This window comes from Phacochoerus africanus, chromosome 4 (assembly GCF_016906955.1).
Source record: "Phacochoerus africanus isolate WHEZ1 chromosome 4, ROS_Pafr_v1, whole genome shotgun sequence".
NCBI classification, from domain to species: Eukaryota; Metazoa; Chordata; class Mammalia; order Artiodactyla; family Suidae; genus Phacochoerus; species Phacochoerus africanus.
In genome coordinates this window covers 2,169,028-2,194,666 of record NC_062547.1, presented here as the reverse complement: position 1 = coordinate 2,194,666, position 25,639 = coordinate 2,169,028, and the positions used below count along the sequence as shown (strand labels likewise).

The window sequence follows — 25,639 nt, the reverse complement described above, 5'->3', positions numbered from 1 at the left end:
ACAGTGACGTCCGAGTCCAGGCAGGGCTGCGGCTGTCCTGGGGCTGCCATACGAAGGCCTGCGGAGAGGCAGCTTCAACGGCAGACACGTACCTCTCCCAGTCCTGGGGGCTGGGAACCCGAGGTCGAGGCAGGGCTGGTCCCTCCCAATGCCCCTCTGCTCGGCCTGTTGCGGGCCGTCTCTCCGTGCAGCTCCACACGGTCAACCCTGTGTGTGTCCTGTCCTTATAAGGACCCAGTCCCATGGGGTCAGGGCCCCAGCCTAGACCGCATTGTACTTGAATCACTTCCTTAAGGTCGTGTCTCCACGTACAGCTGTGTTCTGGGGGACTGGGGTCAGGGTTGCCACAGAGGCCTGTAGGGGACACGGTTGAGCCGTAACAGTGGAGTGGGAGGGAGGATGTGGGAAGCCCAGCTCCCCCCACCCTGACCCCCCCTCCCTGGATCGTGTGCCCTCCCCATGAGGAACCGTCACTTCCCTTTGCACCTGAGGGCAGGGAGCTGCCATGCGGGCCGGCTGGCCCTGCTGAAGCGTGTGCCCTGTATTGCAGGCATCTCTCAGCCATGCTGAGCTCCGCAGCCCTGGCCAGGCAGGCGCCAGCCCCAGGCCTCCTGCACAGTCCGCGCTCCTGGCTCCTGCTCTGCGTGTTCCTGGCGTGTCAGCTGCTCATGAACTACGTCCTCCAATAAGAGCCCCTCGAGGACAGAGACAGCGGGGCACCGCCTCCCTCCCAGGCACCTAGCACTTTAAGCCAGCCCCGTGGAGGCAGAGACAGAGGGACCCAGGGCCACAGGACAGCAGGAGGGACCTGGCGGGGACAGCACTGAGTCCCCCTGGGGAGGTGCTGGCCTTTCCCACAGGGCCCCCTGCCGGCCGCTGGCCTTAATGCTAAAGCCAAAAGCCACTTCTGTCTCGTGCCCGACGCTCCTGGGCCACCTCTCCTCCTCACCCCGCTCAGCCTCCACTTGCCCCTGGGGGTTGATGTGGTCGGCGGGGCGGGCCTGCCAGGCTCCGGGTGCTGCTCCCAGCAGGGGTGGGTGGGAGGTTTGCGGAGCAAAAGCAGGGGGGCAGGTGGGCGTTGCGCCTGAGGCATCCTTTCCTGAGCCCCTGCCCAGGTGGCCCTGGAGGGGCCTCAGGTTGGGCTGCTCTGCAGAGGACATGGCAGCCTTATTCTGCCCTGTGTGTGCGGATGGAGCCCAGGGGCCACGCTGCACCCTGCTCAGCCAGGACACGCTAAGGCAGGGCGGGCACCCCGGGATCCAAGGTGGCCGCTCTGCTCAGACTGATGCCCAGCCTTCCCCTTCTCCACCTTTTTAATAAACGCAAATGCAATATTTTAGGCAGGCTGTGAACAGCGTCTGGCATCTGGCCTCCCTTCCTGTGTCAAAGGTCGTGTGTGTGTGCGTGTGCCCATGCGTGTGCGTGCTGCATCTGCACATGTAGATACACGTGGAGCCTTACACTATGTCGTGTCGGTGCCATCAGAGCTGACTCTCTCATCTTCCAGTTTGTATCCCCGTTCTTGCCCCTCCCCCAACTTGGGGGCACATCCGTGCTCCGTTCCTTGAAATAAACACACACACGTGTGCATGTCGTCTTCTTGGGGGGGGGGGCGCTTCTGGAAACCCGGTTGGGGGGTGTGTTTCAGGGGACAGACCGTTCCTGCAGAGGCTGTCTGGGGCTGGGGGGACCCAGGCAGGGGTCCGAGGCCCTGAGGATGAAGGGAAGAGGTGGGGGGGATGGGGGTGCACGTTGCAGGGAGCAGTGAGACGTCACCCTGTGCAGCCAGCGCCAGGAGGCTGGGGTCCCGACAACGAGCCAGTGAGACAGCCGAGGACACAGCACGGCACTGCCCACCAGGGTGGCCCTGAGCCCATGTTGCCTGGTCTCTGCCCCACAATGACGGCCCCCTCCCCACCCTGCTGCCTCCAGCCCGGCCCTTCAGTTCCCCTGTGGCCCCCGTTCCTGGTCCTCACAGCCACCAGCGCCAGGTGACTGGGCCTGCCTTTGCTGGGACAGCCCAGGAGGCCCCCGAGGAGAGGGCGGGGGCCGCTGACCGCAAACCCCACCCACCACATCAAAGACACTGCAGCCCAGGCCTATGTACCGGAAGGATGAAACAGGAGGGGGGGGGGACACCCCAGGGTAGGATGCTGAGGAGGCCCCAGGGGGGTGGGGCTCTGCCATCCCAGCCCCCATGCCCGCCCTGGGCAGACCGGTATCCACAACCCCTCTGAGGCAGGGCCCCGAACTGGCTCTGGGTCCCCAGAGGGCCGCCAGCCCCTGCAGGAGAGCGGGGGTCCTGGGGAGAGTGTTCTGCCTCTTGATACCAGGCCAGGCTGCTCTGGACCCAGAGCCCTGGCCCCGAGTTTTGCACGCTGTCCCTTTCAGAGCCAGAACAGGCCAGCCTGGGGCAGCCCAACCACCAGCCCGTCCAACCCCCCGGCCCCTGCAGCTCAGAATCTCCTCCAGAGTTCTCTGTCAGTCCTTGGAATGCCAAGAACGATTCGCCACCCACAGGGAAAGGAGAGCTGGCTGCACCTGATCCCGGGGCCAAGGGGGTCTTGCCCCAGAGGCGGAGCCTGCCGACGAGAGAGCGTGGCAGCCGATGGAGCAGCCGGCCCAGGGGGCTTGGGGAGGCGGCTGAGGGGAACGGAAAACGCCGAAGTAGAGCGGGGACTGAACCCCTCTGCGGACCGAGGGGGAGGAGGTGGCGCTGGGAGCCGCCAGGCTGCAGGGCTGTGGGCCAGGGGAGGCGGGGCCTCTGGGAGAAACTTGCAGAGCAGGTGGCAGGGGGAGAGCAGGCTGGGCCCTGGGGGCCACGGCGGCCTTGCGGGTCTCTCGCGAAGGTCCCGGCTGGGTCCCGTGGGCGGCTCCAGGGACAGCACGGAAAGGATGGCAAGAGCGGCTCTTCCTCTGTTCTAAGGAATTCCTCTGGGTCGAAGGAGTTAACTCTTACAGATACTTCAGATAAAAGCAGTCACACAATATGTGTTGTGCCTGACTTCGCATATTCTGAGGTTCACTGCCAAGGTGGTAAGGAGCAGTGCTTTATCCCTCTTGAGGCCTGTGTCCTCTTCATTGCATGCCTGGCCCTGTTTGTTATTGCATCGGCTGACTGACACGTGGGTGGTTGTCCCCGCTCTTGGCTGTGCCTAGGGTCCTGCGTTGCAGGTTTGTGTGTAAGTGCTGTGGGGGAATATTTGCTTGAGCCCCATTTTCAGTTCTTTGGAGTGGAATCGCTTAGGAAATGCACGATGTGGAAGCTGGACTGAAGGAGTGGAAGCTCAGGAGGAGGTGTGACGGGCTCCGCCCACCCGCCCTCCGGGAGCCCCAGAGCAGCAAGAGAAAGTCAGAGATGCATTTCCCTAATGACATGGTGACAGACACCTCGCTTTGGGGGACCTGCCAGCAACTTGCAGGTGCAAGAACTTCTAGCAGAAGCGACCTGGGTCCCAGGCGAAGCCCAGGGACTCAGGGAGCTGACTGGCCCGCCCTGGAGTGGGGGATGTTTAGGAAGTTCGGGGGCGCGGGGCCCCTGTCGAGGTGCCTGGGCTGTATCCCGTTCTCCCCACGAAGGAGGGTCCCCTCCCCGTGAACCCCTCTCCTCTCCCTCTGTCACACCCCCGCCCCCACCCACTGCCGCTCGCGCCCACGGGCAGCTCGGAAGATGCGGTGGGGATGAGGGAGGGGAGGAGACAGACGCGCCGTTCCGCTCCACCCCAGCTGAGTTCGGAGCCCTTGGGGCATCGGGGCGGAGGGCGTGGGGGAAGGCTAATTCGTGGCAGTGCTCTTGCCCAGGAGAGGCTGGGCGCCCGGGGATCGAGGCGCTCACTCCTCGGCCTTTGCGGAGGGGCTATGCAGACAGTCTCGCCTCCTCAGGCCGCTCCGAAGCCACAGGCAACAAGTTAGAACTTGGGGGAGGGCCGCGGGGGGGGGACGGGGGGCGCGGAACCCGGAAGCCCAGGCGGTGGCCGGGCCGCAGCGATGGCCTGGGCAGAAGCCTGGCATCCATCCAATCAGGGCACCGTGAAGCTGGGAGGCAGGGGCCAAACTCTGAAGCTCTTATTTGGAAGCAACCTCCGGTGACGCGCCGCGTTGGAATTCACTGCCGTGGTGCGAAGGAGAGCGCGACCCGCAGGCGCTTTAACAGGAGGGTGTGCCAGTGCCCGTGGGCGGGGCGAGAGGAGAGCGCCCCATTGGGCAGAGCGATGGTCACGCCTGCGCGGCGGCGGCCCCTTAAAAGGCGCCGGGTTCCGTGGCTTTCGGTACTGGGCGGATGGCCGGGTGGAGAGCTCTTCCAGCGCTGCTGCTGTTCTCGCTGCAGGTGCGGCGGCGCCGGGGCCCGGGGGCAGGGGCGGGGATCTCGGGGAGGGAGGACCCCGGGAGCCGGGAAGGGGCTGTGCCCCGGCGCGCTGCCCGAGTGGGGCTGTCGCGGGCAGCGGACGGTCCCGGAAAGACCCGGGTGGCTCTGAGTTCTGGAAGCAGAGGGGAAACGGGCCACCTTCCAGCGCTGCTGCTGTTCTCGCTGCAGGTGCGGCGGCGCCGGGGCCCGGGGGCAGGGGCGGGGATCTCGGGGAGGGAGGACCCCGGGAGCCGGGAAGGGGCTGTGCCCCGGCGCGCTGCCCGAGTGGGGCTGTCGCGGGCGGCGGACGGTCCCGGAAAGACCCGGGTGGCTCTGAGTTCTGGAAGCAGAGGGGAAACGGGCCACCTTCCAGCGCTGCTGCTGTTCTCGCTGCAGGTGCGGCGGCGCCGGGGCCCGGGGGCAGGGGCGGGGATCTCGGGGAGGGAGGACCCCGGGAGCCGGGAAGGGGCTGTGCCCCGGCGCGCTGCCCGAGTGGGGCTGTCGCGGGCGGCGGACGGTCCCTGAAAGACCCGGGTGGCTCTGAGTTCTGGAAGCAGAGGGGAAACGGGCCACCTTGTCCACTCCCGAGCAGGTCGCGGCGGGAAATTTCGCCCCGATCCGCCCAGCCCCAGGCGGGACCGCGGTGGACGGGAGCGCGGCGGACGGGAGCGCGGCACCCGATGCAGCAGCGAGGAGGCCGCCAAGGCGAACGGGGAACTGGGGGCTGACTTCTCCGGGGAAGCGGGGGGTGGGGCGCGCCGGCAGCGGGCAGGGGGTGGGCCGTGGACCAGGGGAGCCGGGACTTCTGGGAGAAACGTCCAGAGCAGCGGCAGCGGAAGGGCGGGTTGGGTCCATGGGGCTACCGCTGCCTCGCATGTCTCTCCCGAAGATCCCGGCCGGCCCCGTGGACGGCCCCTGGGACAGCGCGGAAAGGACGGCGAGAGCGGCTCTTCCTCTCGACTTGGACGCGGTGCACGCTCGTGGTCCAGGGAGGCCATTTGATTTATTTTAACTTGGGGGGTGGGGTTAACAGCTCTGTTGTTTGATTGGCTGGATCGCAAGGCTCCTGCAGACCCGCCAGGTGACAGCCGCTCCTTCTCCGACCCCGCCCTTGTACTTCTCCACAAGGAGCAATAGCCACAAGCAACCCGGGACCTGGGAACTTTCTCCGGGAAACGTCATCAGCTGTTGGGCACAAGCAACTTTCCTCTGCTATTTAACGCTTGTTTGTTTGTTTGTTTGCTTTTTCTTGTAACCGAAACTCCTGACAACCCTCCCCCACCCCCTTTCCACTTTGGGAACCAAGGTTGTTTTCCGTGTCCATGAGTATAGTTTCTTCCTAGCAGACCCATTCGGTTGCATCGCGTCTGAGAGTCGGCCCGCACGCAGGTGGTATCATATGCTATGTGCCTTTCCCCGCCTGACTTTCTCCTCTCGGGATGGGACAGTCTGGGTCCATCCGTGCGGCTGCAGGTGGCATTCTCTCCTGCTGTACAGCTGGGTACCATTTTGTCGTATAAATGGACCACATCTTCTTTAGCCATTCATCCGTGGATAGACATTTAGGTTGTTTCCATGCCTTGGCGATTGTGGATTCTGCTGCTCTGAAACTTGGGGTACAGGGATGTTTTCGAATTCGGGTGTTTTTCTAGACGTATGCCCGGGAGCGGGATTGCGGGGTCACCTGGGAACTTGGTTTTTAGTTTGTTCAGGACCCTCCATGCTGTTCTGCATAGTGGCTGCACCGGTCTACACTCCTGCCCACGGCGGAAGAGGGTTCCCCTGTCTCCCATCCTGGCCAGCATTTCCACCCATGGCCTGAGGAGGTCCTGGGCCAGGGATGGGGTCGGATCCCCAGGTGTGACCTAGGCCACGGCCACAGCAATGCCAGATCCTAGCCATGTGCTTGGCCCGCACTGCAGCTCCAGCTCCAGTTTTAGCCTGGGAACGTCCACGTGCTGCAGGTGGGGCCCTAAAAAGAAAAAGTTTCTAAGTTGGATGAGGTCCTTTTGGTTATTCCCTTACTGCTAACCTCTTGACGTGCAGAGCTGGCGTAACCACATGTGGCTACGGAAGGAGTGAGGCCGTTTCCCGGTTAGAGTATAAAGGGGCTGCACTTGTTGATCTGTCTACCTGTCGATGGTCCGTTGGGCGCATGTCTGTTTGTAGCTCTGCTCAGGGACGCCACCGAGATCATTTCCCGTGTGAGTCTTTGCAGGGACGGACACACGTGGCCTCTTCTCTTGGGTAAAGGCCTCCGCATGAAATGAAGGGTCAGGGGGTGCTCGTAGCTTTCGCTTGTTAGGAAACCCCGAACCCGGGGCTCAGAGTCCTTATGCTGTTTTGCTTCCCCAGTGAAATCGTGCTCGGTGATGCGTCTGTTCAGTTCTTTGCCCAGTTTTTACTTGAGGCGTTTTCTCACGATTGAGTTGGGAGCGGCCTTAAGGACGCTGGATACACATCTTTCCCCCATGTGTGCTTTTCCAAGACGGTTGTCCCAGCTTGTGTCTTTTCGTCCTCCCCACAGCGTCCTTTGCGGGAATGTTTACCTTTTGATGAAATCCACTCTGTCGTTTGGTCTTCTCTGGACTGGGCCTTCGGCGTCGTGTCTAAGAACGGGGGTTCAGCCCCGGGCCCAGAGAGTCGCTCCGAGGTCTTCTTCTCAGAGTTTTTCTGTTGTGAGGCTTGACATTGAGGCCTGGGACCCTTTCAGAGCTACCCTGGGCATGTGGTGAAAAGGGTGTAGCCGCGTTCCTGCTTTTCACCGCCGCTCAGTGCTGTTCTTGACGAGGCTGCGCTTTCTCCACCGTGTTGCCCTGGGCCGTTGTCCCCACGTCCGAGTGGGATGGTTTTGGACACGGAGAGACCATTTCCGAGCCAGAAGTCCCCCGACAACCAAAAGCGCCTCCCCTCCAGCCCTCGCTCAGCAGCCCACTCGTCCCAGCTTGCCTTTCGATGACTGAGTGGAGTTCCTTCGATATGCTACCTCCCAGTCTCTTAGCAGAGACACGATTTCCAAACATCAGCTCCCATTCTGTGGGATGTCTGTTCACTTTTTTAGTAACGTCCTTTGTAGCACAAAAGGTTTGCCTTGTTGTCAAGCCCAGTTGACGTGTACAGCTTTCCTTTTGTGGCCTGTGCGTGTTGGTGTCATACGCAAATGCATGGCCAAATCCAAGGCCATGAAGATTTGCCACTACGTTTTCTTCTATGAGTTTTAGCATGTTCACTCTTATGCTTAGATCTTTGATCCGTTTTTTAAGGGTTTTTTTTTTTTTTTTTTTTTTTGCCATTTCTAGGGCCACTCCCGCGGCATATGGAGGTTCCCAGGCTAGGGGTCCAATTGGAGCTGTAGCCCCTGGCCTATGCCAGAGCCACAGCCACGCAGGATCCAAACCGTGTCTGTGACCTACACCACAGCTCACGGCAACGCCAGATCCCTAACCCACTGAGCAAGGGCAGGGACCGAACCCGCAACCTCGGGGTTCCTAGTCAGATTCGTTAACCACTGCGCCACGACGGGAACTCCCAGATCCGTTTTTTAAAACTGACGGATGTGGAATTTATTTAACATGAACTTAGCCACTTTGAAGGGCCTGTACTAACGTGGCATTTAGTCCATTCTTTGCGGTGTTGTTCAGGCACCGCCACCGTCTTCCTGTACAGTTTTCATCGCTCCAACACAAAACCCTGTGCCCATGAAGCAACCAGTCACTCCCCAGCCCCCTGTCACCGGAGTGCCTGGCAAGCCCCACTCAGCTTCCTGGCGGGAAGGATGTCGCTGTTACCGACGCCTCATAGAAAAGGAATCACACAAAATGCGCCCTCTTGTGTGGGCGTCTTTCACTTGGCATGTTCTTAGGTTCACTGACAGGTAGCAAGTGTCAGCGCTTCCTTCATTTTTATGGATGAGTGGTCTCCCATTGTATGGAGGCACCATGGTTTGTTTATCCACGAAGCTCCGGATCGACATGAAGGTTTTTTCCACGGTGTTTCCATGGTGCTGCCTCGAACATGGGTGTGTAGTGCTGAGGGGAATGTGTGCTTGATCCCTATTTTCCGATCTCGGGAGTGAGTATACAACTTGGAGAGTAGTTGTTGGTTGTGTGGTCATTTTTCTTCTTCTTCTTTTTGCTGCCCCAGGGCACAGGGAGTTCCTGGGCCAGAGATGAGATCCACGCCACAGTTGCGTCCTATGCTCTGGCCACCAGATCCTTCAACGCACTGTGTTGGGCAAGGGATTGAACCTGCCTCCTGGTGCTACAGAGATGCCACCCCTCCCACTGAGCCCCAGCAGGAACTCCTGTTTACCTTTTCAAAGACCCACCAGATGGGGTACCTCAGGGATTTTGGGGTGTCAAACCAACCTTGCATTCCTGCAATAAGTCTCACTTAGTCACGGGGTCTAATTCTTTGGATGTGCTGCTACGTATGTTTTGCTGACATCTTGTTAAGGCGTTTGTGTCCGTGTTCCTAAGAGACATGGGTCTGCAGGCTTTTCTAATTCCTGTGTCAGGGTGGGGTATCCGAGGGACTCTGATCTCCCCGAATCAGCTGGGAAGTGTGTCCCCCTCTTCTCTTTGCAGAGGAGCTTGTGAAGACCGGGGGGATTTCTCTCTTCATTTCTGGTGGAATTCAGCCACAGAGCCACCTGGGCCTCAGCTTTTCTCCGTGGCTGATGTCTGATGACTGATTCAGTCTTATCACTTGCTGGAGAGGCTTTACAGCCTTACTTCTCCGCAGCGGTGTCTTTCTAGAATGCACCCCCTCCCGTAGGGTCAGAGACGTTCGGCCTCAGAGACAGAGTACACGGCCTTCGTTCGGAGCGTCTCAGTCCTCAGAGAGACGTGTCACTTACAAGCAATGAAGTTCAAGCTCATTGTTTGGAAATGCACAGGAGGCGTCCTTGGGCTGGGGTGGGGGATGGGGGGTGGGGGTGGGGAGTGGATAACCTGGTGACTGAGTCTGGGGGGATTCCAGTTTATCTATTTTTTTTCTTTTGTCGCCTGTGCCTGGGGTGTCATAGCCAAGAAGTCATTGCCTAACCCAAGGTCATGACACGCTCCCCTTATTTGCTTCGAGGAGTTCTGTCGTTTTAGGACTTCCCTTTGGGTCTTTGAGCCATCCTGAGGACACCGGTAGGTACACAGGGTAGGGTGGGGGTCCAGCTCCATCTTTGGCGTGTGGACGTGTCCGTTCTCTCACACCGTCTGTTATAGACTGTCCTTCCCCACTCATTGGCCTTGGCCCTCCTGTCAAAACTCGACGCAGCGTCTTCGCGAGGGTTTGCCCGCAGACTCCCTGCCTGCTTCCGTGGCCTGTGCGGCCCGTCCCCCGGCTGTGTCTTCTCTGTTCTTTGCTGGAGCTCGGGAGGAGGTTTTGAAATCAGGGAGTGTAAGGTCTCCTACTTTGTTCTATTTCTTCAGGAGTGTTTTGGTATTTGGCGCCCTGAGCGTCCATGTGAATCCCGGAGGTACTTTCCTCTCTGCAAAAGCATCGTCGGGGTCTTGGTAGGGATGCCACGGGCACTGCAGATCCCTCCGCACGCTGCTGGCGTCTCACCAGCATCAGGATGTTTTCCTGCAGGGGCTGCAGCTGGTTGGCGGGCCGCATTGCGCTGCCTGAGAGTCACGTAGTCACCCATCCTCTCGTTCCCGGCAAGATGCCACTCGGTCCTGGTCTAGGGTCCCTTTCCCAGGCAGCTGAGTTTTGTTGGCCCTTGTTTGTTGAGGCTTTTGGCATCAGTATTCTAAAGGGAACAGTGGCCTGCGGGTTTCTGGCTGCGTGTTTGTCTGGCTTTGGCATCAGGGGGCTCCTGGCCTCACCGGATGGGGCTGAACGTGTTCCCGCCTGTTCCATTTGGGGGGGAAGCATTCGAGAAGGATTTTGTTGGCCACACCCACCGCTTATGGAAGCCCCCTGGCTGTGGATGGAGTCGGAGCTGCTGCTGTGACCTGTGGCACAGAAACAAAGCTTTCTGTCCGTTTTGTCTTGCCTTTGAACAGGCTCTCCGTCTCGTGGAATGCTTTGTGCTGTGGTGGTGCTGCTGCAGCAACCGGGGGACGGACATTGACGCGTCTGGGGGCCGCCTTCCTCTCTGGCCAGTGGGGTCCCACGGAGCAAAGGTGGAGCCCCGCCCAAGGGCCTCCTTCCTCTACAGCCTTCACGCTGTGCGGCAGCCGCCGCCAATAGTGTCACACGACGGGTCTCGGGTTTAGGCTTGGCTGATGGTTTCTCATCTGGGTGCTACTCCTGCCTGAGGGGCGTTGTGTTTCAAGTGGCAGCTTATTCAGGTGGCTCCGTGCCAGCTTTCCTCACTGGGGCGGTACTGTTTTTCCTGATGTCATGACTACCTGTCTTGTGGGGAGACTTTGAAACCATATAACGCCTTTTTTTTTTGTTTGTCTTTTTGCCTTTTCTAGTGCCGCTCCCGAGGCATATGGAGGTTCCTAGGCTAGGGGTTGAATCGGAGCTGCAGCCACCGGCCTACGCCAGAGCCACAGCCACGCGGGATCCGAGCCGCGTCTGCAACCTACACCACAGCTCACGGCAACGCCGGATCCTTCACCCACGGAGCGAGGCCAGGGACCGAACCCGCCACCTCATGGTTCCTCGTCGGATTCGTTAACCACTGCGCCGCGACGGGAGCTCCGGAACCACGTGACGCTTCCGTTTGTCGTCATACTTTCCTTTCCGCCTGTTCGCAGCTTTTGATGGTCCTTCCCTGGTGCTATAATGTTTGAGAACTAGATTTTCTCCATCTTCTTCTTTTCTTTCTTCTTTTCTTCTTTCTTTCTTTCATCGCTGCACCTGAGGCGTAGGGAAGTTTCCAGGCTGGGGGTGGAATGGCAGCTGTAGCTGCTGGGCTAGGCCTAAAGCCGCAGCAGTGCCAGATCCAAGAGGCGGCTGTGACACACGCTGCAGCTTGCAGCCACACCAGATCCTGAACGCACGGCGTGAGGCCCGGGATGGAACCCACCTCCTCGTAGCTGCTCGTCGGATTCTCAACCCGCTGAGCCACGTCAGCTGCTCCTTAGATGTTTTTCTTTAAACGGACCTACGTAGTTTTTTCTCTTCCTTTCGGGTTCATTTTTCCCACGATGAAATACTAAATAACCTGGGAGGAACTCAAAATAGAATCTAATCACTGGAGTTCCCGTCGTGGCGCAGTGGTTAACGAATCCGACTAGGAACCATGAGGTTGCGGGTTCGGTCCCTGCCCTTGCTCAGTGGGTTAAGGATCCGGCGTTGCCGTGAGCTGTGGTGTAGGTTGCAGATGCAGCTCGGATCCCATGTGGCTGTGGCTGTGGCGTAGGCCGGCGGCTACAGCTCCGATTTGACCCCTAGCCTGGGAACCTCCATATGCCACACGGGAGTGGCCCTAGAAATAGCAAAAAGACAAAAAAAAAAAAAAAGAATCTAATCACATCTGTAGTGAAGGGGGAAGGATGTAGGAAGCCGGGGGGGGGGGGGGGATGAGGAAAACCAAAGCCAGGAAAGAAAGGGGGTAAAGTCAAAGGAGACACACAACGAGATTGGTGCAAAGAAGGGGGAGTGGTGATCCAGTACCTACGAGTCGATTAAAGTCATTTGTGAATTCTCAGGCAGGGTTAGCGAGAAGCCTCCAGTGACATGGCCATTCTACAAGCTGTGCCTTCGAGGCAGTGACGCAGCACCTGCATGTCAGGCGGGATTCGGTAAAAGGAGCTGGCACGTGAGGGGCTGGGGAGATGGGGGCCTGGCCTGTCTTCACTGTGGCCTTCTCACCATCGCATAACAGAGTGTGCGTGCAGCTAAAAGCCTTGGTGGGGAAACGAGGTACCAGACATAACGCCAGAGGAAGGAGCCACAGGGAAGATAGAGTGGGTTCCCTTGTTTGCAGCACTTACGCCTGACAAAGATGCTTCAAATGCAGAATCAGGCAACATGGACCAGAGCCTGTAAGGGCCACCCAGGCTCAGGTTCCCATGAGCCTCTACGCTCACGGCATTTTCAATCACCTGCCCATCCCTAATCTTGCTTCACGTGTGTTTCTGTTCAGAGCCCGACTGCATGTGTCCTTAACGCATGACCGTGGAACTCAGGGCCAGCAGCCCTGCAGTCACACCTGAACTCACTTGCCTTTTCACGCCTTCTTTTCCCAACACGTGTGTAACACACATCACAGACCCCCTGGCAGCCATTCAGCACCACAGCGGGAGACCATTTCAACAGCAAAGTCACCCTCAAGACAATAACATGAAAAGCTGGGTGGCAGAAAGGACCCGTGTTGACCCTGGGAGCTGACACAAGAGGGCGGTGCCAGCTTGGTCGGCCTTGGCTGGGAAGGTGTCTGTCTGGGCAAGGCATCTCTTCTGCTTGTGTGTGTCCAGGACCGACCCCCAGGCCTGGACCTTGCAGACACAAATACATGCTGACACACAGGCAAGATGAAAATACAGGGTTCAGCCAGCCCATCACAGGGACTGGCCGTCCTGGGGAAACAGACGTGAAAGTGTATGCAAAAAATAACTAGGCCGCAAAATACAAAAAGCAAAAACCGAGGTGATTGTATGATGATTTCTACAAATCCACAAATTTAGTAGGACATTTTTCTTTTTTTTTTGTCTTTTTGTCTTTTTTGTTGTTTTTGTTGTTGTTGTTGCTATTTCTTGGGCCGCTCCCGCGGCATATGGAGGTTCCCAGGCTAGGGGTTGAATCGGAGCTGTAACCACCGGCCTACACCAGAGCCACAGCCACGTGGGATCCGAGCCGCGTCTGCGACCTACACCACAGCTCACGGCAACACCAGATCGTTAACCCACTGAGCAAGGGCAGGGACCGAACCCGCAACCTCATGGTTCCTAGTCGGATTCGTTAACCACTGTGCCACGACGGGAACTCCAATAGGACATTTTTCTATCCCTCAGAATGAACAACCTGAGCGGATAAAAGTAAGGATTGTAAAAATACGGGGAGCTGATCATTCGCGGGATTCGGTGGCTCTGTGTGCGCGTGCGTGCTGTGCACTGGCGTGGACAGTGAGGGACGCGTGCAACCAGCGAGGCGCCCAGACACAGACACTCAGGCCCCCGAGCCCACGCCACGGACGCTATCCTCTCTTGCCAGAGGATGCGCAACTGCTGAAAAAATGAACGCCACACTAGAAGAAGAACAAGGAGTCACAGGAGTTTCTTGGGGGCCCCTTGGCTAAGGGTCCGGGATTGTCGCTGCCGTCATTGTGGTTGCTGCTGTCGTGGGGCTTCCATCCCTGGTTCGGGAACTTCCACATGCCGTGGGCACAGCCAGAGATGGAAGGTGAAAAGAGAGAGAGAGAGAAAACTACCGACCGAGGAGTTGCCATTGTGCTCAGTGGGTTAGGGATCCGACATTTTTCCAGGAGGATGCGGGCTCAATCCCTGGCCCCGCTCCCTGGATGAAGGCTCGGTGTTGGTCAGGCAGGTGGCTCGGATTGGACCCCCAGCTCTCTACCTTCCTTATGCCGCAGGTTTGGCCATAAACCTCAAAAAACCAAAACGAAACCTCCCTGACTTCCAAGGGATGGCTACCACCAAAGCTTTAGTTCTGCCCACATGCAGACAGACGAGACATCACCGCTGAGAGTCAGCGAGACCACCTGCCCTGGGAAACCAGAGAACGGTTTTTCCGTGAACAAGGCTGCTCATGGAGCGCAGGGAGCAGCGTGGAGGTCACAGGAACCTTCCCAGGGCGCTCCCGCCACAAAGCCCACCCCCAGAGGGCAGCAGCGCCCCCGGGGACGGGCCCCTGCCCGCCAGGGCTGCCCATCAGGAGCAGAGGCTCTCTTGCTAATGCCCGTCTCCCCTTCCTGCTTGAAGGTGACCCTGGCAACCAGCGAGACCCCCAGGGACTACAGCGAGCACGAAGCTCCCAGCGCCCGCCTCTCCGGGAAAGGCTGCCCGGCTGGTGAGTCTGGGAGGCCTTCCAGAACCTTCCAGGGCAGACCTCCTGCCTGGGGGAAGGGAGTCCGCCGGCCCTTTGAGCAGAGCTGGGGGCCGCCTGCGGGGAGAGCCTGGCTGCCTCGGGGTGGGGGGCCTCTCCTTGGCAGCCACCCAGCGCCCCACCTCTGCACCCACAGTGGCAGAGGAGGGCCTCGTGTGACAGAGGGGGTGTGCTTGTGTGCAGGTGGAGGAGGTGGGTTCAGCAGGGCTGGGGGGACAGAGGGGGCTGCGTGCCCAGGCTGGACGTGGCCGCCTTTGCTCCCGAGTGAGGCAAGCTGGCGTCACACACACACACACACACACACACACACACACACACACACACGGCAAGTCCTTGCGGCCCCCTCCGTCCTCCTGAGGATGCTGAGAAGTGGAATCCGCCTGGCGGCCCACCCCCACCCCACAGCCCCTCATGACCAGTGGCTGCCACAGCCCAGGACCTTCGTGGGGAAGGTGGTCAGAGGCCCCTGGCCCCCACCCCCTCCGCACACACAGACAGGCGTGCCCACGTGACCCACGAAACCCCCTTCGTGGTCTCCTCTGGTGAGGGGCCAGCCGCCAGCTGAGCCACCACGTCAGCCACTCACCCCCCCACACACACCTCGTGTGGTTCATGAACCTGCGCCTTCTCGGGGTTCCTGTTTCAGAGACCGAGCACCCCAGGCCTGGACCCCTGGCCTGGTACCCTCCCCACACTCACCTGCCCCCCGCTCCCGTCCACACACGCACACCTCTGCCTTCACACGCACCTACACGAACCACAGGTCAGACAGAGGGAGACCCCGCGGGTCTGATGTGTGATCTCGGGCGCCCCGTCCAGCGCCCTCGCCCTGCAGGGCGTCCATAAAAGCCGAGGGGGCTTCAGGTCTCCAGGTCCTGGGGGACACGTGTGGCCTTGCATCCGTCTAGAGTGTTCCGGAGAGACAGAGCAGAGGGCGGGTCCTGCGAGGGGTGGCGTTGGGCCGTCCTGCAGAGGCCTCGGCGCCCAGACGGGGCCCCCGCCTCCCCTCTGCGTCCTGCCTCACACAGGCCAGTATGTCAGCCAACCGATGGCCGGGGACCACGGTGTCGCAGTGTGCAGGCCGTGTCAGCCTGGAACCTTCAGTCCCTACGCCAGCGAGGAGACCAGCTGCCTGCCCTGTGCCCAGTGCCGGAAGGGTAAGTGGGCGGCAGTCAGGCCAGCGTGTCCCCGGGGGCTCGGCCAGGGGACCGTCCCAAGGCACGTGGGCACAGACGAACAGGGCGACGAGCTGCCGGAGCAGCCGTCACGCAGGGCTGGCTTCTGGCAAGATGGGGTGTGGATGGGCTCCAGGCTCCGCCGACAGGTCGCGAGCATCTCAGTAGTGCCGTGTGTCGGGGCGGTATACAGACACACCTGCTTCTGCACGTCTGTATGTTGGCGACAGGTGGTTTTTGGACCTGTAACTTAATGATGACTTTTATGGAGTTTCCTGGTGGCCTAGAGGTTAAAGATCCAGAGGTGTCACAGCTGTGGCTTGGGTCACTGCTGTGGTGTGGGTTCCAACCCAGTACCAGATCTTGCGCGTGGTGGGGACACAGCCAAAAAAAAGAGATGCCTATTGATGGGTGTGTGTGTGTGTGTGTAGAGTGAGAGAGATTTATGCATATATATAAATAAAACGTGTGCATTAGTGAATCACGGTTCTGTACATCGCACACTAAGACAAATCATAAATCAACGATGCTTCGATGAAATACACTTTTACGCAAATTCCACTTGCATTAGCGAAGACAACCCAAAAGGCTGCTTTGGAATTACTCCAGCACAGCACAGACAACTGTGTTGTGACCAAACAGCATTCAAGGAAACCTTGCTATGAAGAGACAGACCTCGAGACGGCAAACGCGTGACTAGGTTTTAAAGACACCTCTTCTCCTGGAAGGAGCCCTAGACCCGGTGCACCCCCACCGGAAACCCCAACAGAAGGCCTCGGGTCAGGGTGCTGGACGCCTTCCACACTCACAACTGTTACAGCCTAAAGATCGTGATGGGGAGTTCCCGTGTGGCGCAGCCGGTTAGGGACCTGGCACGGTAGCTGCGCCAGCCCGGATCACTCCTGCGACTTGGGTTCGATGCGTGGCCTGGGAACATCCAGCTGCCGTGGGTGCGGCCAAAAAAGAACACCAGCCCCACAGGCGTTTTCCTGCACCCTGAGAAGGGGACATTTGCCGAGACCTCCTGAAGGGGGCAGACCAGACGGCACAGGGGCTGCCACAGCGCGAGACTGTGGACAAAGAGGCCGTGCAGCCGTGGGCCGGTCTCGTGGGGTGGACAGCAGGACGCACGGAAAGAGCCCCATCGTGGGAAGTGCGGGTGTGGCCCTCCTGGGCGACAGCGTGGACCCCTGCGTCGATGCTGAGAGGGGACCCATGGTCCACACACAGCCCTGCCCCTCTGTCCTCCGTGGGGCACACAGGACAACAGAAGGATCTGGAGAAGTTTCCGAGCAGCGCCCTGGCCCCGCCGCCGTCACCCCAGCGGGCAGGGGCCCCGGGGTCTGGCCGTTCCCTCCTCCCCGCCCCTGCCAGGAAGGGAGGGTGCCCGTGACGGCGCAGCGGGCCGCGGTTGGCACGAGCAGGACAGAGTCCCAGCCCTGGTGACTGACCGTCGGCCTCTGTCCAGCAGATCAGGAGGTGGTGACCGAGTGCTCCCCGACCAGAGACCGGCAGTGCCAGTGCAAGCAGGGCCACTTCTACTGCGACTCCATGGACTGCGAGGAGAACTGCTTCCGGTGTCAGAGGTGCCCGCCTGGGGTGGGGAATGAGGGGGAGTGGACTGATCGGGGTCTGGGCCTGGGTCCCCCCAGCCCCCGATGCCGCTCAGGGCCCAGTGGGCTTGGGGTCCCTTATGCAGCTGCCCCTTCCCGGAGCTTCCACGTTCCCTTCTGTGCAATGGGGCAACGGGTGCGCCCTGCTCCAAGGGGCGCCCTGAGGATGAAGGGAGACAGAGCGCCTGGATGTTTCCATCTGGCACCCAGACTGGAGCCCCGGCTGCTGCAGTCACAGCTGCTGAGGACCCCGCTGTGGGTGACATCACGGGCCTGGGGGCCCCAGCGATGGGGGAGGCCTCCACCCTTGAGCAGTGACCAGTCCCTGAGCGTGGAGGGGGCACCTGGAGGCAGGTCTCTGGGGCAGAGGCGCAGCGGGGGAGGGAGCCCTAGAAAGTTCTGGGACGGGAGCCGCAGGCAGGGCCATGCGTGGGGCGGGTCCCCCGCCACGGTGCGCGTTGGCTGGGCTGCGGTAACGAAACAGCGCCCGTGGACGGCGAGGGGGACAAGACAGATGGGTTTTTTCACAGCTCCGGAGGCCCGACGGGGAGGCGCAGGCGTCCGCGGGGCCGGCTCCCTCCAAGGGCGCCGGGAGGACCCTCCCTCACGCCCTCCAGCTCTCCATCTGCCGGCTGTCCTTGGCGCTCCTTGGCTTCTAGAGGCATCTCTGCAGTCTCTGCTTCCTCTGGCAAGGGTCTCCCCCACCCCCGCCCACCCGTTCGTGTCCCTGCCCCTGCTCGTGGCCCGCTCTGTGTTGGCACAGTTCCCCTCTGGTGAGCACACTGGTCGGGGACTCAGGGCACCCCGATCCAGGATGAGCCCTCCTAACACGACTACCCTGCAAAGACCCTTTTTCCAAATAAGGCAGCACTCTGTGGGTCCTAGTAGGCAGGGATTTGGGGCGACTCAGGGGAGACGTTTACGGCGGTAAAGCCTCGTGCGAGATAGCTCTCCTCTGGAGACTCTTAAACCCAGCTCAGACCATGTTCAGGTGGTGTCCATGTCCCTGCCATGTCCACAGTGAGGGCTGTCTTCAGGTCTGGCTGGATCAGGGCTCTGGCTTCTCTCGCCTGTCGCCTTCTCTCTGAGCTTCCTCTTCAGCTGACTTCCCTTTTGGTAGGGACGTGGCCACAGCAGGCCCTGTCCTCAGAGCCACACACGGCTCTATCTGGGAACAGAGCCGGGAGGGTCCCGCCCCGTTGGTCCGAGGATTCCCAGGCTTTATTGTCACGGAGCCGTTAGCGTCCAGAGAGCCTGGGCCGTGCTGGGCACGGATTGCCTGGAGCCTGGCGGGCCTGCGCCGGAGCCGGGGCTGGTCCTCTCGCCCTTGACCTGTGCGTGGTCAGAGGCTGCGGCGGCCCGGCCTGGGGAGGGGGCGTGGTGCTGAGGTGTCCTTCTGCTTGCTCCCAGGTGTGAGCACAGCGCCGTCCTTCGACCCTGCAATGCCACCAGGGACGCGGTTTGTGCCGACAGACCTCATCCACAGCCGGGTAAGGGTCTTACATGCATGGAGGGAGGAGGTCCCTGGTGGCCCAGCAGTTATGACCCGGTGTTGTCACGGCTGTGGCTCAGGTTCAGTGCCTGGCCTAGGAACTTCCAGGACGCCGCCCCATCTTCGTGGGGCCTTTTTCGTCCCGTTATCAGGTCTCCTGGGGGCACAGGGCCTGCCTTTGATGGTGGTAGTGTGTGTGGCGGGTTTTGCTGTGCCGGGTCATGCAGTTGGGACCATCGAGCCCGAGCGCCAGACGGAGGTTTCAGGCCCTTGGCGGCCTCTCTGGCGGTCAGAGTTCCAGGCGCCTCCCAGGCCCCGCGGCCCCGCCCTGAGCCCAGGCTTGGGTCTGAGCAGAAGGCTGGGGGCGGCCTACCTCCCTCCAGGAGGCCTGGGGGCAGTGCTCAGCTCCGGGCCTGGAGGACGGCTGTGCTGCCCCCTCCGCCGAGAGCCGGGCCCCCTGGCTGCGGGGCTTGTCACCTGGCTGAGGAGAGTGGCCCTGACTCTGCAGGATCGAACCCTCTGTGTCGCCTCCTTCCAGGAAACTGGAGCACGTTGTTCATCGTTCTGGGGGTCCTGGCCCTGTTCATCCCCGGCCTCATCATGTTCTGCTGTAGAAGACGCAGTAAGTCAGAGTCAGATGGGTCCTGGAGAAAACCCGAGCGGAAAGAGCGTCGGAAACGGGGTCCGGGCTTCGTGACCAGGCGCTTGGGGTCTGAAACGCAGTTCTGGGGGCCTCCTCGTGCGGGTGCCCCTCTCGGGTCTGAGCTCAGAGCTGCCGGCCCCACGCGCCCCGACGTGCGGGGCTTAAGAGCTGAGGCTCAGGTCCGCTGGCGGGAGACGGGGTGTCCGGGGCGCCCTGGGCCGGGAAGCAGGGACGGACAGGTGCTGCTCCAGCCAAGGGGCAAACTGGGGGAGGCGGGCCCGGGGCTGGCGGGGCTGCCTGACTAAGTCCCCGCCCTGCCTTTTCCCAGTCTTGCGGCTCCTCCAGTGGGTGGCTGGTCTCTGGAAAGGTAAGGACGACTTCTTTTCCTTTTGATTGAGGGCCGCACCCGCGTCACGTGGAAACGCCCAGGCTAGGGGTCCATTCAGGGCCACGGCTGCCGGCCTCCCCCACAGCCACAGCAACCCGGGATCTGAGCCACGTCTGCGACCTACAGCACAGCTCACGGCCACGCCGGATCCTTCACCCTGTGGGCGAGGCCAGGGGTCGAACCTGCGTCCTCAAGGATGCTAGTCGGATTCATTACCGCTGAGCCACGACGGGAACTCCTCTGTCACGGTTGATAGCAGTTCTTTTCCGTTCTCGTCTGTTTGATTTGCAGGCAATGAGAATGAACAAGGCAGCTTGGTAAGTATCAGCCAGGATCTGCCCCGTGGGGACCCGGGAGTCGTCCCGGGGGGGGCGCAGGGCAGCCCCAGGCCTTCCCGCCAGTGTCCACACGTGGCCCGTGCGGTGGTGTCTGTGCCACCTTCTCAGAGCCCTGCAGGGTCTGTGTCGGCAGACCTCAGTCCTGCTGGTCGTCTGAAGCAGGGGACAGAGGGCTTTGTGTGGCTCCCGGGGCTGGACCCACATCGCCCAGACCGCGGGGTTGAGAACGAGTGGAACTCACCGTCCCGCGGAGCTGGACACCGGAAACTCGAAGTGCCAGGGTCGGCGGGGCCAGTTCCTGGGGGGCTCTCGAGGAGTCCTGCCCTGGTTCTCGCCATGGGGACTGGATGTCCTTGGCCAGTAGATGCATCGTCCAGCCCCTGCCACCTCCCGTGGCCTGTCCCCCTGTGTCTCCATCCTTGGATCCCTCCTCTGAAGGACAGTGGTCCTGGGCCACAGGTCCCCTTGAGTCCACTCTGACCTCGGCCGGCACGGGTACTAGGGATTTGGACATGGCCCTATCTTTGGGGCCAGCTGTCAGCCCCCCTCAGGGTTCTCTTGGGCTCCCCGAGGAGTCAGAGGCAGAGCAGGGACCCGCCCTGATGCAGTGTCCTCTCACACACGGCGCTGCCCTTGCGCACCCATCCGAAAGCTGGCATTTCTTTGCTTGGGAAGGGCCTGTGCTGCAGGCCGCTGTCGCCAGAAGAAATGGCTTTGTCCTTTAGGCACATAGATGGAACCGGCCCTGCGAGATGCTGCCGCTCAAAGACCCGGAGAATGATGAAGTTGCCTCTCTAGACGGGAGTAGCTCACTATTGGTGAGGAAGGGCTCGGCCCTGACGCTGGAGGCCGGCACCCGCCCAGAGCCCTCCCAGGCCCCTGGGCAGAGCTGTGAGCTGCAGGAGGTGGTGGCCGAGGGAGGGCCAGCAGCCCCAGAGCGGATGCAGCAGACGGAGGCTCCCGAGGCCCAGGGAGCCCAGGGCCAGGCGGAGGTGTCGGCCTCCCTGGAGCACCTGGAGCAGGTACGGGCTGGTCTGGGGACGCTGGAACAGCCTCTCGAACTCCACCCCCGGGCACAGAGGACGTCCCTGTGCCTCCAGGAATGGGCGCAAACTCTTCCTTTGCGGCTTTGTTTTTTTCAGCCACCAAGAGGGTCTATTGTGAGTTCGGACGTAAGGTTCCAGAAAGCAGCTGAAAGATGTTTCAGGACTTAATTGGACTTGAAGAAGACGACAAACACCCAGGGCCTTTGGAAGAGCTCCTTAGCGGAGGAGGGAGCAAGGGAGGGACGTTCCTATTTGTAAACTCACGGCTGGCCTCCATGTAATGCAGCTGCATGTATATTTGCAAAATATTGCCAGTGATTTGGTTGCTGCTCATACCTTACATGGGCGTGCAGAGATGCCCCAGTGAGCTCCACTGGGGGCCTGTCAGCAGGGTGCTGGATGCCTAGGGTCCGAGCTGCCTTCACAGTCCTGATCCCATCCCAGATGTACTTTGTTTTGTTTTGTTTTGTCTTTTGTCTTTCTAGGGCTACACCCATGGCATGTCGGGGTTTCTAGGCTAGGGGTCTAATCAGAGCTGTTGCTGCCGGCCTCCTTTTCCCTTCTATAGACTATGGAGATGGCTTCCTGTCAAGGCTTGCTTTCCTTCTAGTTTAGGCCAATCCATTCAGCCTCCACAGGGCAACTGGGATGCGAGTACTAATCACAATTCCAGTCAATCTGCTGCATCTCTGCCGTGCTTGACTTTGTTTCAAGAAGCCCCAGCCCTAGCCCGTGTCCCAAACCCCAGGCTCAACAGGGCTGCTCCACGTTTCCTGGCGTCACACTGAAATACTTGGTGGCTGGCTCCTGTTAGGGTCACTTTCAGGACAGTCCCCTCTGCATAGAATCCACTTCCCATGGCCGCATGTTCTCCTGGAAGCCTCCTTCCAACTGGTCCTTCCTCCCTGGCCCTTGGGAGGCCCCGTCTGACTGCCTGGCTGGAGCTAGCCTCCACACCACCTGTTGCAGTGCTGTCTTAAACAAATAAGCTTGAGATAACATTCTTTAAATATACGTTTTTATTAATGTAGAGTTGATTTGCAATGCTGTGTGAGATGGTCTGTCTTAATGCCTGTCTCCCTGCGGAGAGACTGCGACGTTCGCTGGAGCCTTGCACCTGGCTGGTCCCAGCCTCCTATCCTCTCCCTACACAAAAGAGAAAGCCCTGGATGCTTTGGCGCTCTGGCCGCAGCGGGATCAGAACTACAACTCCCAGCAGGCACCGGGCAGGCGGAGTCTGGAGCCTGCGGCGGTTGCCTAGAGACCGGGTGTGTCCCGGAAGGAGGGGCGGGACTTCCGGGGCGGTGGTTGCATCAGATTCTGGGAAGCTGTCGCCGCGGCAGCGGGTGAGGGATACCCACGATGGCAGGTTCTACAGAGGATCAGGGTGAGTTCACGCGGCGGGCGGGCGGTGTGCCTGGATTCTCGGATCTGAGGGACGTGATCCGGGCCGCTCGAGGGCGAATCGCCGGCGGGATCCCCCACACCCACTGGCGGGCCCCGCTCCTCCACCCCCGAGCGGACCCGACCCAGGCCCCAGCCCTTCGGAGGCCACCCCTCCCCAACCCAGTCCCCTCCGTGGTTGTGCCCGCGTCCTCTCGCGCCCCTACCCCGGGAGGTTCCTGGGCCGGCCCTAGCCCTCTCCTTCCCCTGGACTCGAGGACAAGCAGAGCCCAGGGCTGTTTTGGCTTCCCCGCGGGAGCACCTGGGGTGGGCGGAGGGGGCCCGAAGTGGCACTTAGGCAAATAGGGCCGAGGAAGCGGGGGTACGCGGACACTTATGAAAGGGCTTGGGGTTTTACGAAGTCTTTGATCTGTGACTGCAATAGTGGCCATTGGGATCTGACTGGTCACAGCATTATTGCCCTACTTTATTGTAGCCTGGGAGGTTCTGTGAGCAGCTCTGGCTCTGCCCACCCGGGTCACTTAATGTCACCGGCCGATAGACAAGCCGCCCACAGGAAGACTCCAGGAGTGCTGAGTCTGTTCTAACCCTCCCTTAAGCAGGACTGTTGGGACCAGACAGACCCGAGGTTGACCGTGATTCCCAAGTCTGGAGCCGACCTTCCTCCAGAAGAACTCTCAGGGCGTACTTTTTACTGTCCTGGCTGCCGGTTGGGCGGTACAGGCTTCTTTGCTCGCCCCCCACACCCCCGTGGTTCTCCTTGCTCCCGTTGGAGCGCTCTGACCACCCGGATAGCCCAGTGATGTGGATCACTGTCATGGGGCTGCTGTCTTACCCACCTTCCCGGCACCCCGCATTCCACGGACAGGTGTGCCTGGGTTCCAGCCGCATCTCCACCTGCCAGAGCCGTGGCCCACAGAAAGTCTCCCAGACTCCCGTAAAGCAGCAGCATGGCTGAGCGCCCAGACTCGGGCACTGGCCACGCTGGGGTCCCAGCTCTGCCCCTTCCCCAGGTTCGGTGGGAGAACACGTCCCCCCCAGGGGATGTAGGGGCTTTAAAGGGGTTGCTGAAGGATTTGGAAGAGTATCTGGCATGGGATAGGTTCTGTGTCTGGGGTGAAAGCCCAAGCTTTTTTTTGTTTTTTGTTTTTTTTTACTTTTTTTCCTCTCTTTTCTGCCTGCCCTGTGGCATGTGGAGTTGCAGGGTCAGGGGTCAGATTGGAGCCGCAGGTGCAGCAGTGCCGGCTCCTCTAACCCACCGTGCTGGGCCAGGGGATCAAACCTGCGGCCTGGCGCTGCAGAGAAGCAATGGATCCCATTGCGCCACACTGAGAACACTATCCGTCTTTTTTCTTTTATTTATTTTTCTTTCCTTTTATTTTGATTTTGATTTTTTGCTTCTTAGGGCCGCACCCGCGGCATATGGGGGTTCCCAGGCTAGGGGCTGAATCGGAGTTACAGCTGCCGGCCTCCACCACAGCCACAGCCACACAGGATCCAAGTCCTGTCTGCGACCCACACCACAGCTCACGGCAACACCAGATCCTTAACCCACTGAGTGAGGCCGGGGATTGAACCCGCAGCCTCACAGCTCCTAGTCACATTCATTTCCACTGAGCCCCGACGGGAACTCCTATTTTTATTTTTTAATGAATGTGTATTTGGGGTTCATTTGTAAACATATATGACATGTTAGGGTTTTGTGTTTTGGGTGTTTGAATTGCTTTCAGAACCGGAGGTTTTCAGAGCCTTGTCAGCCCCGGCCTGTTTATTGGGATCGTTGCAGAGGTTAGGATTCACCGCCGGGGATGGCGGGGCAGTGGTCAGCTCTTCCTCGTCCTAAAGCGTAGGGCCACACGTCGCAGCCGGCACTCTGCTCCCGGGCACAGCTGGCCTGCTCTGGCTTTTGCTGCCCCCCTCCCCAGAAGTCAAGAACCTGGGACCGTCCCCTGAGGAAGCAAGAAATGAAATGAGAGGATGAAGCCTTCTCATAGCTCCAGAGGTCTAGATATTCTTGCTGTCTAGTCCCTGAGTGCGTTTTTAATGTGTTTGTTTTTTTTCCAGTATAGTTTATCACGAGGTGTTGACTGTGGCTCCCTGGGCTCCGCAGTAGGGCCTTGTTGTTTATCCATCCTGGGCAAAGCCAGTTGGCAGCTGCTGACCCCACACTCCCAGGCCATCCCTCCCCTCCCCCCCTCCACCTTGGCAACCACAAGTCTGTCCTTTGTGTCTGCGGGTTTTTTTTGTTTCGTAGATAAGTTCCTATTTTAGATTCCACATATAAGTGGTATCGTATTATATTAATATTTCTCCAATCGACTTTACTTAGTACGATAATTTCTGGGTCCATCCATGTAGCTGCAAATGGCATTATTTCATTATTTTTTATGGCTGAGTAATATTCCTGTGTGTGTGTGTGTGTGTGTGTGTGTGTGTGTGTGTGTACGTGTACCTACACACAACATCTTTTTTAACCATTCATGTCTCAGTGGACATATAGGTGGCTTCCATGCCTTGGCTATTACTGCAATGAACAGAGAGATGCGTGTATCTATTTTTTTTTCCCAGGCTAGGGTCCGGTCGGAGCGGTAGCTGCCTGTCTACACCAGAGCCACAGCAACACCAGATCCAAGCTGTGTCTGTGACCTGCACCACAGCTCACGGCAACACCAGATCCTTAACCCACAGAGCGAGGCCAGGGATCGAACCCACGTCCTCTTGGATACTAGTTGGGTTCTTTACTGCTGAGCTACAACGGGAACCCCTGTATCTTTTTCAATTATAGTTTTGTGCAGATGTAGGCTCAGGAGTGGGATTGCTGGCTCACATGGTGGTCCTGTTTGTAGTTTTTGAGGACCCTCTGTACTGTTCTCCATAGCGGCCTCACCAACTTGTATCTGAATACTCTTTACTCTCAAGGTTGGATTCTTCAAAAGTGACCATTTTCCTGACGTTTCCAGTGGGCCCTCACTCACTGCGTTCTTCCCACGTCAGATTATGTCCTTCAAGTCGACTCAGAAAGTCTGTTCGGGGAGCTCCTGTCGTGGCGCAGCAGAAACGCGTCCAACTAGGAACCATGAGGTTGCGGGTTCGATCCCTGGCCTCGCTTGGTGGGTTAAGGATCTGGCGTGGCTGTGAGCTGTGGTGTAGGACAGCCGCTACAGCTCTGATTGGACCCCTAGCCTGGGAACCTCCATGTGCCCCGGGTGCAGCCCCCAAAAGACAAAAAGACAAG

General features: G+C 59.7%; 3 protein-coding genes across 8 annotated transcripts in view; all 3 read left to right on the top strand.

The window, feature by feature from the left end:
- OSBPL5 (oxysterol binding protein like 5) overlaps window positions 1-1,352 on the top strand; it is a 60,303-nt gene extending 58,951 nt beyond the window's left edge. Inside the window, exon 22 of the mRNA XM_047774992.1 lies at window positions 551-1,352. Within this exon, the coding sequence (XP_047630948.1) occupies window positions 551-689 (139 nt within the window). The 3' untranslated portion in view covers window positions 690-1,352. The remainder of the gene's footprint in view (window positions 1-550) is intronic.
- Window positions 1,353-4,186: 2,834 nt separating this feature from the next.
- On the top strand, window positions 4,187-22,030 carry LOC125124827 (tumor necrosis factor receptor superfamily member 22-like). Its single transcript, XM_047774991.1, has 10 exons — window positions 4,187-4,327; window positions 14,182-14,269; window positions 15,334-15,462; window positions 16,952-17,066; window positions 18,504-18,583; window positions 19,124-19,207; window positions 19,557-19,595; window positions 19,908-19,933; window positions 20,680-20,976; window positions 21,097-22,030. Exons 1-10 carry the CDS (start codon window positions 4,280-4,282, stop codon window positions 21,166-21,168), a joined length of 978 nt encoding a protein of 325 aa, XP_047630947.1. The 5' UTR covers window positions 4,187-4,279; the 3' UTR covers window positions 21,169-22,030.
- A 256-nt stretch (window positions 22,031-22,286) lies between these two features.
- Window positions 22,287-25,639, top strand: part of CARS1 (cysteinyl-tRNA synthetase 1) — a 43,957-nt gene continuing 40,604 nt past the window's right edge. For 5 of the 6 annotated variants that reach the window (XR_007134322.1, XR_007134321.1, XR_007134323.1 and 2 more), the window contains exon 1: window positions 22,287-22,387. Coding sequence is in view for 1 of the 6 variants with exons in the window: in XM_047774990.1 (XP_047630946.1) it covers window positions 22,363-22,387 (25 nt within the window). In the remaining 5 variants the exon portion in view is untranslated. The remainder of the gene's footprint in view (window positions 22,388-25,639) is intronic. The other variant, XR_007134324.1, reaches the window with a different exon arrangement.